The sequence below is a fragment of the Danio aesculapii genome, chromosome 9 (genome assembly GCF_903798145.1).
Source record: "Danio aesculapii chromosome 9, fDanAes4.1, whole genome shotgun sequence".
In the NCBI taxonomy this organism is placed as follows: Eukaryota; Metazoa; Chordata; class Actinopteri; order Cypriniformes; family Danionidae; genus Danio; species Danio aesculapii.
The window spans coordinates 45,952,462-45,969,880 of record NC_079443.1 but is presented as its reverse complement, the minus strand read 5'-3'; the positions used below and the strand labels follow the sequence as shown (position 1 = coordinate 45,969,880).

Below are 17,419 nucleotides of genomic sequence, written 5' to 3'. Positions count from 1 at the left end.
ACTTGAAACGAACGGCAGTAAAGTCGAAAAATTAAAGATGAAACCTTCAAAATTACATGAGACTCTGCAGGAAACATGAATAATGTTAGCCTGGTGATGCAACATTCAAAAAGCACTTCAAGTAACACCTTAATTATATTATTGTCTTATTAAGGCAAATAACTGATGTCCATGTAAACATAGTCAGTAGTGTCTTCAAAGTAAGTGAAAGATCCAGATAGGCATCCTGCTGATTTGATTCAGAAGAGCACTTTTTTTGTCAGATGCTCACCAGTTTGACTATCATTCATTCACCGTCATTAATTTTTTTTAAAAAAGCACCCAGTCCATTTTATTTGTATATATTTTACTGGAACGCATTAACTCTACAGGTGCCTGATAGTTAGCTGTGGAGCTAACATTAATCATATTATTCCCTCTAGTGAACGCATAAAAATCGTCATCATAATTTACTCGAGTGCACGCCTCAATGTCGCGCCCCCCTTAATAGGTTCTGGCGCCGCCCTGGTGGGGCGTGCCCAACAGTTTGAAAACCCCTGGTCTAAGAAACGTGATGTGAGCGTAACGGTTACACACATCTGTCAAGTGCACGTTTACATTGAAAAACAACAGAAAAGTAGTGCACTGGAAAGGAAAAGCACGTTCTATGTGAATTGCCCCAAACATTTCGTCTTCATTGTATTTTTTTAAATAAAATTATTCATTATTTAAGTTACAAATTGTACAATTTCTTATGCCTGAATGCTTTTGAAATCCCCATACAGTCGCAGGCCTCAAAAAAAAAGTTTTCTTTTTTAAAGCTTTCACTCCATTATGTTTAACAGTGTTGGGGAAACTTACTTTTGAAAGTAATGCATTACATTGTTGAGTTACTCCACAAAAAAGTAACTAGTTGCAATACTCAGTTTTTTTAATGGTAAGTAATGCATTACATTACTTTTAAGTTACTTTTCCGTTACATTCCCTTACCTTTACTCTGGCTTAATCTCTTTCAGAACTTAAACAAGTTTTTTCTTCTTTTTTTTAATAGGAGGAGCTCTGCAATGAACAACACACTGTATAATGTACACCTTCATTTATCTTTAAAAACACGACAAAAAATTCTAATGTAGGATAATGTTATCTTTTGAGAACTTCCTGACCCCAGAGCCATACATGCGTATATACAGATTAATGAAAGTTTAAAGCAATGTGTTTGATACTTTTGTACTTTTTGTTGTTCGGTTACGTAAAATCACTGTCCATTGAATCAATCCCCTTTTCAATTTCTTCAATGCGTTCAAAATATTGAAAGAATTCTCTGGTTGAGTGCGTGAATCAAATGTAATTTTAATTAAGCAATTTATTTTTTAAAGATAATTAATCCAAATAAAAAGTAACTCACATTACATTGTTAAAAAGTAACTCAAATACTAGTACTTAATTTTTTTTTTTAAGGCGTTCCTTTGTTCATTACTTAGAAAAGTAATATTATTATGCAACTTATGTTCCTTGTAATGCATTACCCCCAACACTAAAGGTTAAACCATACAGTGACTCAACAAATCTCCTGTGTTCTAAACTACTGCTCCTGCTCAACCAGAATTCCGATTTAACAGTGCGGATCCTGCGATGCGACTATTGTGGATGCGCACATTGCGATATCGATACTAAAACAATATATTGTGCAGCCCTATTTATAGCATATTTTACTTTTCCATGAGGGACAAACTCCTCCATCATCTTTTTTAGTGGGTTCTCGTAATCCACAATCATCTGTCCAAGCCTGGGATATTCTCGATCACTGAACATGAAAAACAAAAAAATTCGAACATTAGCCACATTCACACTTCAGGAGAGTCTATGTAAGACTTTATATTATCATTACTATGTATTACCTTGAACCGTGTGTCATTTCGTGGGCATAGTTGTAGAGGCCGATTATCGCTTTGCGCTCTTCAATTCGGGAAAGCAGCAACATCAGGGTAGTGTACGTCACTACCAAGTCCAGGTAGTTCTTTGTGAGGTCAAAATTTACAGTCTGCATTGTGGTAAAAAGACATTGTGTTATACATCTGCTAAGTCACTGAATACAAATTAATCATTCAAAGATTATAATCAATGGCTTAACTCACAATGTCAAAGAAAACTTGACAAGCGTCAATAGTGTTCAGCAGTTCACAAACGTGGTCCTGAAGCAACAACAGTAGATGAAAAATTCAGACATATTGATATCTATCTATCTATCTATCTATCTATCTATCTATCTATCTATCTATCTATCTATCTATCTATCTATCTATCTATCTATCTATCTATCTATCTATCTATCTATCTATCTATCTATCTATCTATCTATCTATCTATCTATCTATCTATCTATCTATCTATCTAGATAATTTCATATCAGTCTAGACCAGGGCTATTCAATTGGCGGCCCGCGGGCTGGACCCGACCACCTAGGCAATTTGTTCCGGCCCTCCAAATAGTGTGACCAAGACATCAAAAATAAATTTTGTTCGCTATAGCTATGAAGTGATGTGCGTCTGTTCAATACAGCACGAGCTGCAGTTGAAGGCTGCACAGAGCTTGAGTCACCAGACATTAAGCGAGGGGCAGGCGAAAACTTTTGGATATTTTTTGTAGAAAAGGCCTTTTGTACAATGCACTGATATCGTTAATAGGGATGAAATGATTAGCCGATTTCACTATTAATCACTCTTTAATTCATTACAGTTAATTACCCGTAAAGGCCTCTCAACACCGCATTTCTGCTGCACGAAACAAAACTGCTACAACTAAACAGTTATGCCACCTGTGTGCTACTTTAAAGTTCTGAGCTTATACTGAGGCTAATCCGCAGCTCCCAAAATTCACATATTGCGTCTTTTCAAGTTCATCATTTCCAATGGAGACGTGCACGTATTGAGAATGGTGGTTTAAATCAAAAACTTGAATTTATTTTATGTCCAAAAAAAGTAATGGACTATTGTTTTTTTTTATTATTAATATTTTGTGCTGTATTTGGTTACTGAACAGCAATAAATAACACTTTAAAATATAAGCAGTTTTCTTGTGATTTTCTAAACTAGTTGTGTTTTGAATTTAATAAATGCATAATAATCGTGATAACCGTAAAACCATTATTCTTTAGACTATATAATCGTACAACCAAAAACTTTAATCGTTGCATCCCTAATTGTTGCGCAGTTTAAAACATAACATTTGAATGTGTCTGAATGTAGAAGAAGCCTATTTGAGCAATGCACTGATTTTGTTGTGCTTCGAAATACAACATTTGAATATGTTTGTACATGTTATGTAGTTTCACAATACAACATATTCACGTTTTAATGTAGAAAAAGCCAGCATGGGCACAAATACAGCATATGGGCTCTTATATGCTGTTGTGTCATCAATTACATTGCAAGTCATATCTCTCCGGCCCCTCATTTGGGAGGCTTTTCATGAACTGGCCCCCATGACAAACTAATTGAATAGCCCTGGTCTAGACTGAAACTATTATTGTGCTTGTTAATCATAAAATATATAAAAATATATATATATATTAGATCTAATTGAAATGTTTTGCATGCAATAAACTCTAACATTTAGTTGTATCCAATATATATATATATATAAAATTTATTATTTATTTTAAAACATTCATAGTTTGTCACTCAACACTTGAATAAATTACTAAAAATTATATTAAAAAATAAAAGAATGAAAGCTAAAAAAATAAATTAAATAAAATTCACAAAGCAGAAATAAACATTTAAAAATTAAACTAAAATATAAATAATCCTGTATAACTATATAAATATACAGACGTTCATTTTTTTGTTTCATGAATGAAGCCCATATAGTGAGACTGCAGTCATACCTTAAATTCCATAACGTCCACAAAGGTGAAGTAATATAGAGCTAAATTCTTCAGTATTTCTGACTTTTCTTTTTGTAGCTGTGCAAGCTGTTGCTGTAATGTAAAAGACAAAGGCAAAAATTAAACACTCGTCACATAAAGCTAGCCTACATTATTATGATGTGTCCAGGAAACTTATCAGCAGGGTTTAACAAATATTATTTCTAATAATTTACAGTTTGTTGTGATCTCGAAGTGTGTCTTAAAAGTAACTTAAGTTTAGAGGTCTGCATCTGTATGACAACTTTTAAACTGACAAATTGCCAGGACACCGGAGAATTAATAAGAATTATTAAATAATACAATGAACTATTAGTTACTAATATATTTAATGTTTAAATAATTACTTTTCAACAAAGTAGACAAGGCTGGATTGGATATTCTCATTATTTTTGTTGCATACATTGGCAAAGAACTTTTAATTTGCCTACTGTGCAACAAATGCAGCAAGGTGAAATCTACACACTTGTGTGTGGAAACTAAATTAGGGAGTGTTCACATTTGTAGTTCAGTTCTCTTAATTCATTTTGTTCTGACCAATAGAGAAAAAGAGACATTTTTGTCAATGGAAATCCAAAATGATGCTTACCGTACTTCTTTTATGTGTATCTAAATTATGGTTTTATTCAGCTCAGATTTTGGGGAATCAAAACAGACGCAGGAATTCCAATTAAAGATCTGGTGCAAGGAAACTGTGTTCATATTTTAGTTAAACCACATTCGAATCTGTTTGGAAGTAAACTGAAACCCACATTTTCTGCCTGTTTCATGAGCACTATTGTTCAGATGACAGTGTTTATTCATCTAAACATTAACTTATCATTGTTTTATCGAACCAGTTCTTTCAAATGTGAACACACCTTATATTAATAATAATAATTCCTTACATTTATATAGCGCTTTTCTGAACACTTTAAGCACTGTACACATTGGGGGAATCTCCTCATTCATCACCAGTGTGCAGCATCCACCTGGATGACGCGATGGCAGCCATATTGTGTCAGACCGCACACCAGCTGATTGGTGGAGAGGAGACAGAGTGATGAAGCCAATTATGATATAGGGATGGTTAGGAGGCCATGATGGACAGAGGCCAGTGGGCAAATTTTGGCCAGGTCAAAGGACATCCTGGGATTTTTAACGACCACAGTCAGGGCCTCAGTTTAATGTCTCATCCAAAAGACGGCGCTCACTGGGCAGTATAGAGTCCCTTTCACTATACTGGCGCATTAGGACCCACACAGGCTGCAGGTTGAGTGCCCCCTGCTGGCCTCACTAACACCACTTCCGGCAGCAACCTGGCTTTCCCATGTGGTCTCCCATCCAAGTACTGACCGGGCGCAGCCCTGCTTAGCTTCAGTGGGAGACCATGTAAGAGTTGCAGAGAGATAGCTGGCAGCTTACATACAGTGCTCAGCATGTATAAGTACTAAATCTCTTATTTAAAATAATATTTTCTATAGGATGCTTTACAGTATTATATTTGTGCATATACATTAGTTTAGTCAGTACTGAAGACAAATCTAACAAAATATCTTACAATAATGGTCCAAAAAATTGTAGCCCAAATTTATAAGTTTGGGAAACATATTAAATAAAATAAAAAAAATAAAAAAAGCAAAAATCAAGAGAAACCTTTTTTTTTTTTTTACTTAATTTACTTTAATAAATTTGTTTAATAAATCTGTTTTGTTCAAATGCACCAATATATATTGCCCATATTCACTGAGAAATGGATACAAATATTCATTTTCAAAATGGTGTGTACTCAATTATGCTGAACACTGTACTTGCTTACAAAAAGGACAGAAAAAATCTGCATAGATCTCCACTTGTGGGACTTTTTTGATGCGAAGATGACTAAATGTTAATGAAGCAGAGGAAATATAATTATAACTTGGAGTGGAACTGAAAACTTAAGCAGACGCAGACCTCTATCTGTGTGAGTAACAACAAATTTCAGACACGACTATTTAATACATAACTTTAAATGACAATCTAATTCAAAGTATTGTCTCTGAACAGGGTTCAACAACAGGGAGGTACAAGAAAATATTATAAACTGTTACTAGAAAGTAGTTCTGCGATTTCATTCATGTTCGCTGATTATTTATTCGTCAATATCAAAAAAATCTATATCTGAATAAATATGATGCCAGTGAACATTTCAATTCACTCAAGCCATATTAATGAGAATCTGTAAAAACTGAGATAAAACTGAGAAACTCCAGCTTATCTTATCAAGGTTTTCTTTAAAAAAAAATTTTTTTTTAATTAAAATTGTAGAAATTTGTCATGGAGTTACATTTACAAAACTGTTATTTTCTAATAGTTATACAGTTATATATTTTGTTTGTTTTATAAATAGCATTATTAATGTAGAAGGCCAATTGAAATGTTGACAAGGCAAACAAAAAGTGTCCAGCACAGGAGAAAAATATCCTTATGGTTGAGCCCTGGTCAAAAACAGCCTTTCTCAAATTGTATTTTTGACAGTCAAACTAGTAAATGAACCCTGCATCAAGTCCTGACATGCACAGGCCTTTCCCTTTGGTTGTCATTAAGGTATTTGCTACTCTAGAGCAAAAATGCATTACTGCTGCACCTGGCAAGGTATTCAACAAAACATGAATACTTTGACCTCAATTTAGACATTATAGATTCTATTGCACCAATATTAACAGTCTATATTACAGATAACATATTTAAACTGAGCCGAATCAACACAATTCTTGAGATTTTTTTAGGGGGGTTATTAATAAACTATTAATAAACTTATTAATGAACGTATGTCAATAGTAAGTTATTATGTTAATTATGTTATTAACTTATATTAGTTATTAACTTATGTTAATTAATAAACTTATTAACGTATTATGTTCAATCTACTTAAATTTGTATTTTTAAAAGTAAAAGAGCTACAAACTAAAGTTGTGTATCAAAAAGCTTGACTTATTTCAGCATTTTCTTTTTAACTACAGTGAAGAGTAGTGCAAATGTGCTCTAGAATCAAGTTAGTGACAGAATCCTTAGTTTCAGGATGTCCAGAAAACCGGGTTAATGTTAACAGAGTTAATGATGCACAGTGTTTACACCCAAAATAGCCCAATATCAAAGAAACTACTTTTAGGCAGAAAGAGACACAAAATCCACCAAACCACACCATCCCCACCGCGCTAAACTTTACTGCAGATATATTCAGGTCCTATCCTAAATAAGCAAACAATTCCAATAGATCAAGAGGTTAAAAATGAGTCTTGGGTTAAATTTTGTATGTCTATATGAGGTACAGATGATGAAAAACAGCAGAGAGGGAGATGAAAAAGTAATAAATGTAGAAATTGGATCCTGTAAGGTTTAATAATACAGAAGTATGTACAGTAGACGGTTCACTGAAGACAAAAAGATGTTTAAAAACTACATTGTATTTGTATTGTCCTTATTCTGCAATGGGGAAGTGTTCTCATTTTTGCGATTGTTTTCTGCCGTTTACTATTTTTAGTCATTTCTCCCACAGGCCACTAAATTGGAAGTTCTTAAACAGTCAAACTACTTGCTTTACTAACAATTGTGTTTATGACTACACAAAAAGTAGAATAATATAAGAAGAAAATATCAGTTTGCAACATCAAGCAGCAAAATTAGCTGTTTTAATGTCTAAAAATCTGTGGAAGTGAATGAGCCAAAATAACTGCAATGACTGAACCCACTAATTAGTGAAGAATAAGGTCAATAAAGAAAATTAAGCATACATTTAGCACTTTAAATTTAAATTACATTTTTATAACATTTATTTTTTATATGTTTAATATATATTTTTGTGTACCTTTCCATTACTACACAAATTTGTTTATTTCACATATTTGTTATTACTATATTTTACATTTATTATTGCTACATTTCGATCATCTAAAATATTTTATTGTAATAAAAAAGCCAGCAAATCCATTACAAATCTGCATCAAATTAAGGAAGCAAAATTTAAATAATGCAGAATGTTATTGTATTGTAGTCATAGGATTAAACATGGATTTTGGGATGTTTAAATTTCTCTCATTAGATTCTATTAAAAAATAATAATAATAATAATAAAATAACATATAAATAGTATAAAAAAAATATATAAAAAAATAGTAATGATATAAAAATGAATAAATAATATAAAAATAAATCAATAACAAAAAAATATAAAAAAAACAAATAAATAATATACAAAATAAATAAATAATATAAAAACAAATGAATAACATAAAAAATAAATAAATATAACAATAAAACAATAATAAAACAATAAATGAATAATATGAAAATGAATGAATAATATATATATATATATATATATATATATATATATATATATATATATATATATATAATAGAAAAAAATGAACAAATAGAAAAAATTAAATAATAGAAAAAATAAATAATACAAAAATGAATAAATAATAAAAAAAATATAATAAATAAATAACAAAAAATATAAAACAAATAATATAAAAAATAATATAAAAATGAATAAATAAAAAATACATAAAATAAATAACAAAAAAGAATATACAAAATCAAATAAAAAATATAAAAAATAATATAAAAACAAAAAAATTATATTAAAAATAACATTTTTAAAATAAATACATAATGTAAACAATAAACAATATAATATAAAAAAATGATTTAATAATATAAAAAAATGATAAAATAAATACATAAATAATATAATAACAATTAAATATTATGATAAATAAATAATAAAAATTAAAGATATATAAAAGAAATAAATAATATAAAAATAAACAAATAACATAAAAATAATGTAAAAACAAATAAATAATATAAAAAATTATAAATAATATAAAAATAATATAAAAACAATCTAAAAAATAAATATAAAAAAAATACATAATGTAATTTACAATAATGTATTAATGTATTTGTACAATAATGTACAAAAAATAATACAATATAAAAAATAAATTAATATTGTAAAAAAGAAAATATAAAAAATGAATATAATAAACAAATAAATAATATAAAAAAGAAATATAAAAGATATTAATAAATCATATAAAAATAAAGATATAATAAAGAAATAAATAATATAAATATAAATAAATAATAAAAACAATAATATATTTTTTGAATAATTTTAACCAGTTCTTAGAAGTTTTGTTTTATTATTATTATTATTATTATTATTATTATTATTATAACCAGGCAAACTATATCATATATTTATATATCCTCAAATAGTATAGCTTGAAGAAGAAGTGTCCATATCTCCATCTCCGCTCTTTTCAAAATAAAGTGTATTCGTGCAAAGCTATGTGATGGTGTGCACAACAGGTTAAACCATGTTACACCTTGTATTATATATAGTTTTGAAAAGAGTGAATAATATACTGAAGAGAGCATGTAACCATGCAATACGGACCCAAAGGAAGCTCAGAGCACATCCCGATCATTAGTCAAACACTAGTTAACCCAAAATAAATACATTTCCCAGGCTTTGTATTTTAGGAATTATTTCAAGAGCACATCTGAGATTCCTTTTGCCCATGTAGGTTACTGAAATACTGACATATATATGTGAGTACAACTGAAATGTTAAACTACATATACATAAGAGCAAGAACTAAAAGCAAATGGGACTCCACGTGGGAGTCCAAACTTACCAAAAGAATAATCCAGAAAATAGCCATGTTAAGCATGCAAAAAATGCAAAACAAACAAAAAAAGAAATATAAAAACAACACTAAAAAGGCAACTCAAACACAGTTGAACATGACACAGCTCCACATCATTGCGAGAAGCAGTTAAACATTTTATAACACAAAGTAGAAAAGGCAAAGCAGCATCTGAAAAATACAACACTTCAAAAAGACATGATGACTGTTAATACAGAGGGACCAAAAAGAAAAAAAAATGAACACATCACACATGGAATGCATATATACAAATCATATTTACAGCGAACATGAAAACAAAAAGAAGTTTGGTTAATTTGTTACGAGACAATCCCGTTATATAAAGTCATGATGCTGATGATATCCCTTTTTTTCCCCCCACAATGTATTTGTGACATATGAAACAAAAAATAATCCAGGCTAAATGTTTTTTTTTACTACTTTTCCAGACTTTTCCAGACAATCAGCATAAATATACACTTACTTGATAACTGAATGATAATGTATTTGTTTCTATGTTTATTTACAATGCTGAAGTGACTGATTGTGAACCAATACATTATTACTAATATATTATTACCAATCATTATTTTAAACTCTCCAATTTAAAAATAAATAAATAAATAAATAAATAAATAAATAATAATAATATATATATATATATATATATATATATATATATATATATATATATATATATATATATATATATATATATATATATATATATATATATAAGATCTATTAAATTCAATTTTTCAATTCAATTCAATTCAATTCAATTCAAAAAAAATTTTTTTTTGCCTAAATATTTTCCTCATTTTAGTTTTAAAAAAGTTAACCCTTCCAGCTCCTACTAGATCATTTGTCCTTCTGAAGACACAGTGAGTGTTTAATTGTTTACGGTAATGTCACAGCGTGTTTAACAGTATAAAGCTGCGGTCACACTTGGCTTTTCCTCCCATAGACTTCCATTCATACGCACACCAATACGTCAGACCGGAAACGCGGGGTCATGCGTTAAGTTTCGCAGGTTGCTGCGGTGCAAAGTTCAAGCTTGGTGAACTCTGACCTGCGAAATCGCATCACTTGGCTGCATGAGACCAATCAAGGACCAAAACATGACCTCTCTGGGCAGAAATATAAAACATGAAGCAATCGCTCGCTTTTTTACATGTCTAATAAGCTTGTTTAATCCCGCCCCTTTTCGCAGCGCCGCACGACAGAATTTCACACACACAAAGCCCAGTGTGACCGTAGCTTTAATTGAGTCTTTATGAGCCTCTTAGTTGTTCTCAGTTTGAAAATATCAGATTAGATAAACCTAGACCAGTTTAACTATTAGGACAAACAAGATACTCGGGTCAATATTAAACTAAAATTAACGCATGAACATTTTGGTCAAATAATTAACATTAATTAAATTCTGCAAGGTGCATGTAAAACATTTGCATACATTTGTATAATTAGTTAATAAAATATAATACAATTACAAGTTAATTAATACAAGTTATGTAAATATTGAACAGATTTATCAACTAAGTTTATGAAGAAAAAAGAAAGTTCAAACCATGTCCAATCAAATGTGCAACTTTGTTGATTATATTGGGAGCTAACTAACTCAGTGTTTTATTTTAGTATTACACTCAACATGTTCTAACATTGATGATCAAGATCATCATGATTATGGGGGCTTATTTTCCGATCCTAATTTTCTAAAACAAAGCACAGAATTGTGAATGCACAAAAAAATCCCAGGTTATTTCAATCCAAATTGTGTTAAATATGGACTAACCCAAACATTGAATTAAATTTGGTCCTATTCGGCACGTTTCCACTGAGTGGTACAATAAAAACAAAGGAGCAAATGATCGTTTCAGCCACTTAAAAAATATATAAACTTTTTTCTTGTTCAAACTACTTCTATAAAGTGAGCTGAAACAACACAATTCTTGAGATTTCATTGGGACAACTTAAAATTTTTTATGTTCAATTTACATAAATTTGTTAAAAGTGTTAAGTTAACCTAATCGATTTGCGTTGGGACAACATGTACGAATTGCGGGGAACCCTGCATTTTTTACAGTGTAAACATGAACAAACTTTTGTAAACATGAATTGCCTTTTGGACTATTATGAACTCGGAATGACGGAATTACTTTCTAACAGAGATTACATGTGCTGCTGAAGATTAAAGATGCAGATGAGAGGTTTGCACTGACTGTATGTTGCGTGTTGTTTTTGAACCCAAATAAGGACTAGATGTTTGCTGTGTGTAGTTTTTTTTAAATTAGTAACATACCGGAGACTGTAAGGGTCTGCGTGTGTGTTCATTCATATATTTTATTTAATTGCAGACATTACAGTAGTCTATTTTGCATCATTGATCTGCAGTTATAATAAAATCATGTTCTCAGAAAGGTTAGTAATGAACATTTATACAGTATTTATGTGTATAAAGCATCTGTTTTGTGAGAAGTGCTTCTCATATGATATGAGAACGACCCGTACAGCTTTACTTTGACACTTCCTCGAGAAAGAATGACGTCGACTGAAACTTTCTGTCGAACACCACGCCACTGGTACCTTTTTGGCAGTGGAAACGCAAGCCTGATAAAGGTGACCCATACCGTACCATACCACTCAGTGGAAACGGGCCTTAATTCAAAAAATTAACCCAGGAGTTGGGTTAGTCCCTATTACACCCAAAATTGGGTTGAAATAACCTGGCATTTTTAGACTGTCCGTAAAAACAGGGCTGAATATAATGTTTTGTGTAAAGCATTTATAATGGAAACCTGTGGGAAAGAGGTATCAGAGACAAATAACCCGAGGAACATTGTTCCTTCCCCTTAGTAGAGTAATCTATGTCATTTAGGTGCACAGAGAATGTAATGGCAGGAATGCATGACCAGAACCAGTAGAGGTGTGAAACTACACCTACATTCCTAAAGCTGCATGGCCTGATGTGATTTCCTGTTCTATAAACACAGCAATAAGGAAACGGTGATTGCTCCTTCTCTTTGAGTTATAGATGGATTCACACACACAAAAATTGCACATTAATTCTATTTGTGTTTTGTGGTCAAGACTGGCAAAAGGTTCCTGGAAAGACAGAGAGATCTGGGAAAGCCCCACTCATGAGAGCATCAGCTTATGTTCTATGATCTAATAAACCTGACACTGCATCAAATACTTGAAAACAATACATATTACAAAAAGCATGGGCTGCAAGACAAAACATTGTTTTTATAATGACCTCAAATAAACCTCAGTATTCCATAACCATGAGAAGTGAAGTTTGAGTTATTCTGGTTGAGAAACGACCACCATGGTAACCCACAAAAGGTGTGGTAAACATGTTTCAGAGGTGTTCAGGGCTTCGGCAATGGCAACAAAGAATTACTAAAACATCGGGCTTGGTGACTGCACTGTAAAAAGTTACATTTACTTAAAATAAGTAAACATTTTGCCTTAAAAGCAACAAGCTGACTTAGTAAACCCGTTGTGACTTGGAACTGATTAGTTGACATAACTGTTAGAACATGTTAATAGCTACTTAATTTTAGGGCAATGGGTTTACTCAATTTTTAAAGTAGTTAACTAATCATTTTTACAGTGTGGTGTTGGTATGATGGTAATTAGATGCAGGACTAAAACTGCTGAAAACAAAATATTGAGCATTTATTTTGTCACTGTCACACCACATTTACACAGAAAATGACTGTATATTTGCTGAATGATATAAAGCCATCATATACAACAAAGCTCTCAACTGGGGGCCATGGCAAACACCCAAAGGAACATAAGATGACTTGGGCTTTTATAGAAGAGTTTTTCAATAAAAATAAGATAAATAAGGTAAACATAACTTAATACTTTCAAATTGTGCTCTGAACGTGAATCAAGTGGATGTTAAGCCTATGTTAAGCTGCTTTGACATAATCTACATTGTAAATTGAATTGAATTGAATTAAAAGTATACTTATTGTTTACCTCAGAATTCTTTTTCTTAAGAAATGAATCACTTCAAATGAAAATCTTGAAGGAAACAGTGGGAAAATATTTTCCAAATGCACTCTATAGCTATTCTTGAACATTGTTTTGGAAGCCTCAAGAGTCAAAATGCTTGAGAAAACAATTGGTAATGATAAACTGTTTTCTAGGTTGACTGCTGAGAACCTTAGATACATTAAATATGGCACATACTTATAATATTAAACTGATCAAAATCATCCAAAGCAAGTTTCTCTGTAAGATCAATGCCATTCAAGACCCACTATAGTCTCCTTTTGGCTGAAACAATGAGATTAGCACAATAGCTGATGTGATCTGGGTCACGGCACCAGATTTGACTACAGATATATTTTTTCTTGTGCCTGGATGAAAATTCCATTGAACTGAAATGATATGTTATAACAAGAGAAAGCAGGGAGGATTTAACACTCTCCATAGACTACCGATACACCGGTATGATCCTTGGTAGATGGATATCATTATAGATGTACTGCAAGTGACGAGAAAACATGCCATACTTTTATTGGACAATTATTCTGACTGATAAAATTTGCTATAAGTGGTTTAGCTATTCTGATAAGTACAAAAAATACAATTAAAAAGTCAAACCACTTGCAGTACTTTTAACCCATTAAGCATAGAAAATCAGTAAAATATTATACAAGCAACAATCTTCACTCATAACAACATACATGACTGATAAAATGAAACTTACGTTGTTGTTGCGGGTCTCAACGGCTGGGAATTTTCTGACAATGAATTTCACGGCTGACTCCAGGTTTTTGTCAATCAGGTAGGAAGGCTTTGCCTTGGGATCTCCACAGGCCTACAATGAACAGGGAAAAACATCACTGCTAAACGTGCAACAGCTTGACCAGAACCACAAAGAACATGTGTAGAAAACAGACTGATATTCCACTGATCATGAACAAGATTCACACCGTTTGAGACAGATCAGAGGATGAACAGTGAGGTAAAGTGCAGGGATTTGACCACAGTTAGAAAATGCAGTGAAAGAAATGAGAAAAGAAAGAGTGAGAATAAAGAACAAAGAGAATGAAAAACAGAAAGAAGGGAAGGGAATCACAAGGAAGTTTATTGATTATTATAATAATTCATATTATCATAAAACATTTGCAGAAGCCCTAAATAATAGATTTAAAATAGTTTGTACAAGGTACTAACTCTAATTATTTGCAAACAAAAGAATTAAATGAATAAAATATGAGACCATGGAAATTAAGATTTATGCGTTATCTAAGATTTGAATAAATAAGCTTTCTATTGGTGTATAATTTGTTAGGATAGGACAATATTAGACTGAGGTGCAACTATCTGGAATCTGATGGTATAAAAAAAAAATCTAAATACTAAGAAAGTCACTTAAAAATTGTTTAAAGGGCACCTATGGTAAAAAAATGTACTTTTCAAGCTGTTTGGACAGACATATGTGCATGTATGGTGTATAGACTGTCATATTGGGGTGATATAAGCACACCCAGTGCTTTTTTTTTTCAATTTAACAACATAAAAACGGTGGACCAATTGGAGCTGTTTTAAAATCGACCGCAACTTTACGTAGGAGAGCGGTCCCCCCACCCACCAATATTGATTGACACCCACCAATATTGATTGACATCCTCAGTTTGTTGATTCACGTCCGCCATTTTCAGCGTGAGTCGAAGCGATATCACTAAAGGAACACGCTAGCTCTATTTTTAGATGCAAGGCTCATTGGGCTCAACACAAGAGCAATTTTCTCCACATTATCGCTCTAATCGGAATTATTGGTTGTATCTTTAAGTAGGTTTGCAAACATGTGTACTTCTCATTGAGTCTACCTTATACTTCAGTCGTTTGCATTTCTCGCGATCCCAGAAGCTCCCTGTGATCTTAACTAGCATGCGTTTCTGGGCGCCGCGGACCGCTGCAGAAACCTATGTTTAGAATTCAAAAACGCGTGGCGCGACGATTCGGGGCACTTCATGTTTCTGCCGCGCCACAGAGAGTGTCTGGTGTGCCGTGTCGCGGCTTCGAGCGGCGCATCCGGTGCCTCAGTCAAAGTTAATTCAGTGTGCGTGGTTATTAGTTTCTGTGTACAAGCTCGGCACTTTAAACTAGCACACAGTTGGCTGTAAAACTGTACAAAGACACAAATGATTTTGTACTCTCTGCTTGGTCTGTGTCAGAGTCGTACATGTACGACTGAATGGTGATCCTCTCACTCCTACTCGGAGTCTGCCTGTCAGACTCTGTTGCAAACGCAGAGCGGGTGAGCTCATGGCCCCGCCCCCTTGTTACGTTGGCGGGAAGCCGAAACTAATTTACATGTGAAGCAACACACCCATAAATCAGCGAGCTGTGGACACGCCCCCAACATGACACTTTTTAGCACATTATAATAAAAAAAATCTGAATTGTCTTTTGAACTGAATCTAAACTGGCACACTTAGAAGAACCATAATATTAATATTAAATCATAAAAAAAGAGGTAAACTATGGGCCCTTTAAATTTAAAAATGTTCAAATAGTCATGTGTATTATTAATTACAAATTAAGTTTTGATATATTTACAGAAGAAAATGTACTAAATATTTTCATGGGACATGATCTTTACTTAAAATTCCAATGATTTTTGGCATGAAAGAAAGATTTTGGCCCATAAACTTTTATGTGTTGCTAATGCCAAAGATATACACGCGTAAAATAACATGGTTTTGTGGTCAAGGGTTACACGTTAACGACAATTGTATCATCTGTGACTAATGCGAAAAACAGACAGTTCAAAACAGCATCATTGGTGTATTATCAATTTATTTGTTGAGCAGTCTCATCTCATCACATGGTGAAAATGGAAAGTATAGCTAAAACTATTACATATTAGTTATGCTCATATAGCTGTGTGTCTTGTTTTGAAAGAAAAAAAAATTATAATAATTTTTTAAAAAGTCATTCTGGACTCCCAACCCTACAGGAAAGACAGAAAACAAGAAGAAAAGAGAGAGGACAGAATTGAAAATGCTCTTCAAACAGACAAGGTGCTGTGTGAGAAGTTGGAGAGCAGTTAGTGGAACACAGACAGCAGTGTATGACCAGAAACAATCCTGGAGAGAGAGAGAGATAGAGAGCAACAAAGAGATGGTGGGTTTTGCTGGACAGTGCGTCTGATTGGCTGGCTGTTCTGTAAGAGGTGAGTGTCTTACAGAGTGAAAGAGCTTAAACGCGTCAGTGAACGTGCAGCTGAGGCAGGGCAGTGTGTATGATCACATGACACGTTACATGATGCTTTACATGCACCTAAGGCTAACGCAGCATCCAACCTCAAGACCATTCCATTGTGCGCAGCAACACACAGAGGCTCTGGGTGCTGTAAGACAACATGTGTGTGTTTTTTTTTTTTTTTTTACAAAGCCCATTAGGTCGTTCCCAAAAAAAGACACCGCATGGCTAGCAAACTGACAGGGTTTACACGCAGGCCCTGCAAATAACGCAAACCGGCAATCAGAAACCCACTAACATTAAATTTACTTTAGCTAAATTACTCCTCTGCCCACTGATAATTTAACAGCCAATCACAGCGGAGTAAATAAATAGGCCCAGAGAGAATCGACACTATGCCTCAAAAACGGCTGGTTTTGTTCTTCCTTGTTTATTGTATACGGCTGACATCCAACGGGTGCTTTGCAGTAAAAAAGCAAAACTTGGTGAAAATAAGAGGATGGTGAAAATAAAACAAACAAATAAGGGGAAAAAAATGGAAAATAAACGAAAATAAGCCACATGCATTAATATTATTACCCCAACAACTGAAAGG

The 17,419-nt window shown here is 32.6% G+C and overlaps 1 protein-coding gene across 2 annotated transcripts in view; it reads right to left on the bottom strand.

Moving 5' to 3' along the window:
- The window catches only part of nckap1 (NCK-associated protein 1), a 97,024-nt gene that overhangs the window by 63,234 nt on the left and 16,371 nt on the right, over positions 1–17,419 (bottom strand). Inside the window, exons 2-6 of one of the 2 annotated variants that reach the window (XM_056465856.1) lie at positions 14,321–14,431; positions 3,866–3,958; positions 2,115–2,171; positions 1,878–2,020; positions 1,693–1,783 (exon numbers count right to left, since the gene is read on the bottom strand). In XM_056465856.1, the coding sequence (XP_056321831.1) occupies positions 1,693–1,783; positions 1,878–2,020; positions 2,115–2,171; positions 3,866–3,958; positions 14,321–14,431 (495 nt within the window). The remainder of the gene's footprint in view (positions 1–1,692; positions 1,784–1,877; positions 2,021–2,114; positions 2,172–3,865; positions 3,959–14,320; positions 14,432–17,419) is intronic. The other variant, XM_056465857.1, reaches the window with a different exon arrangement.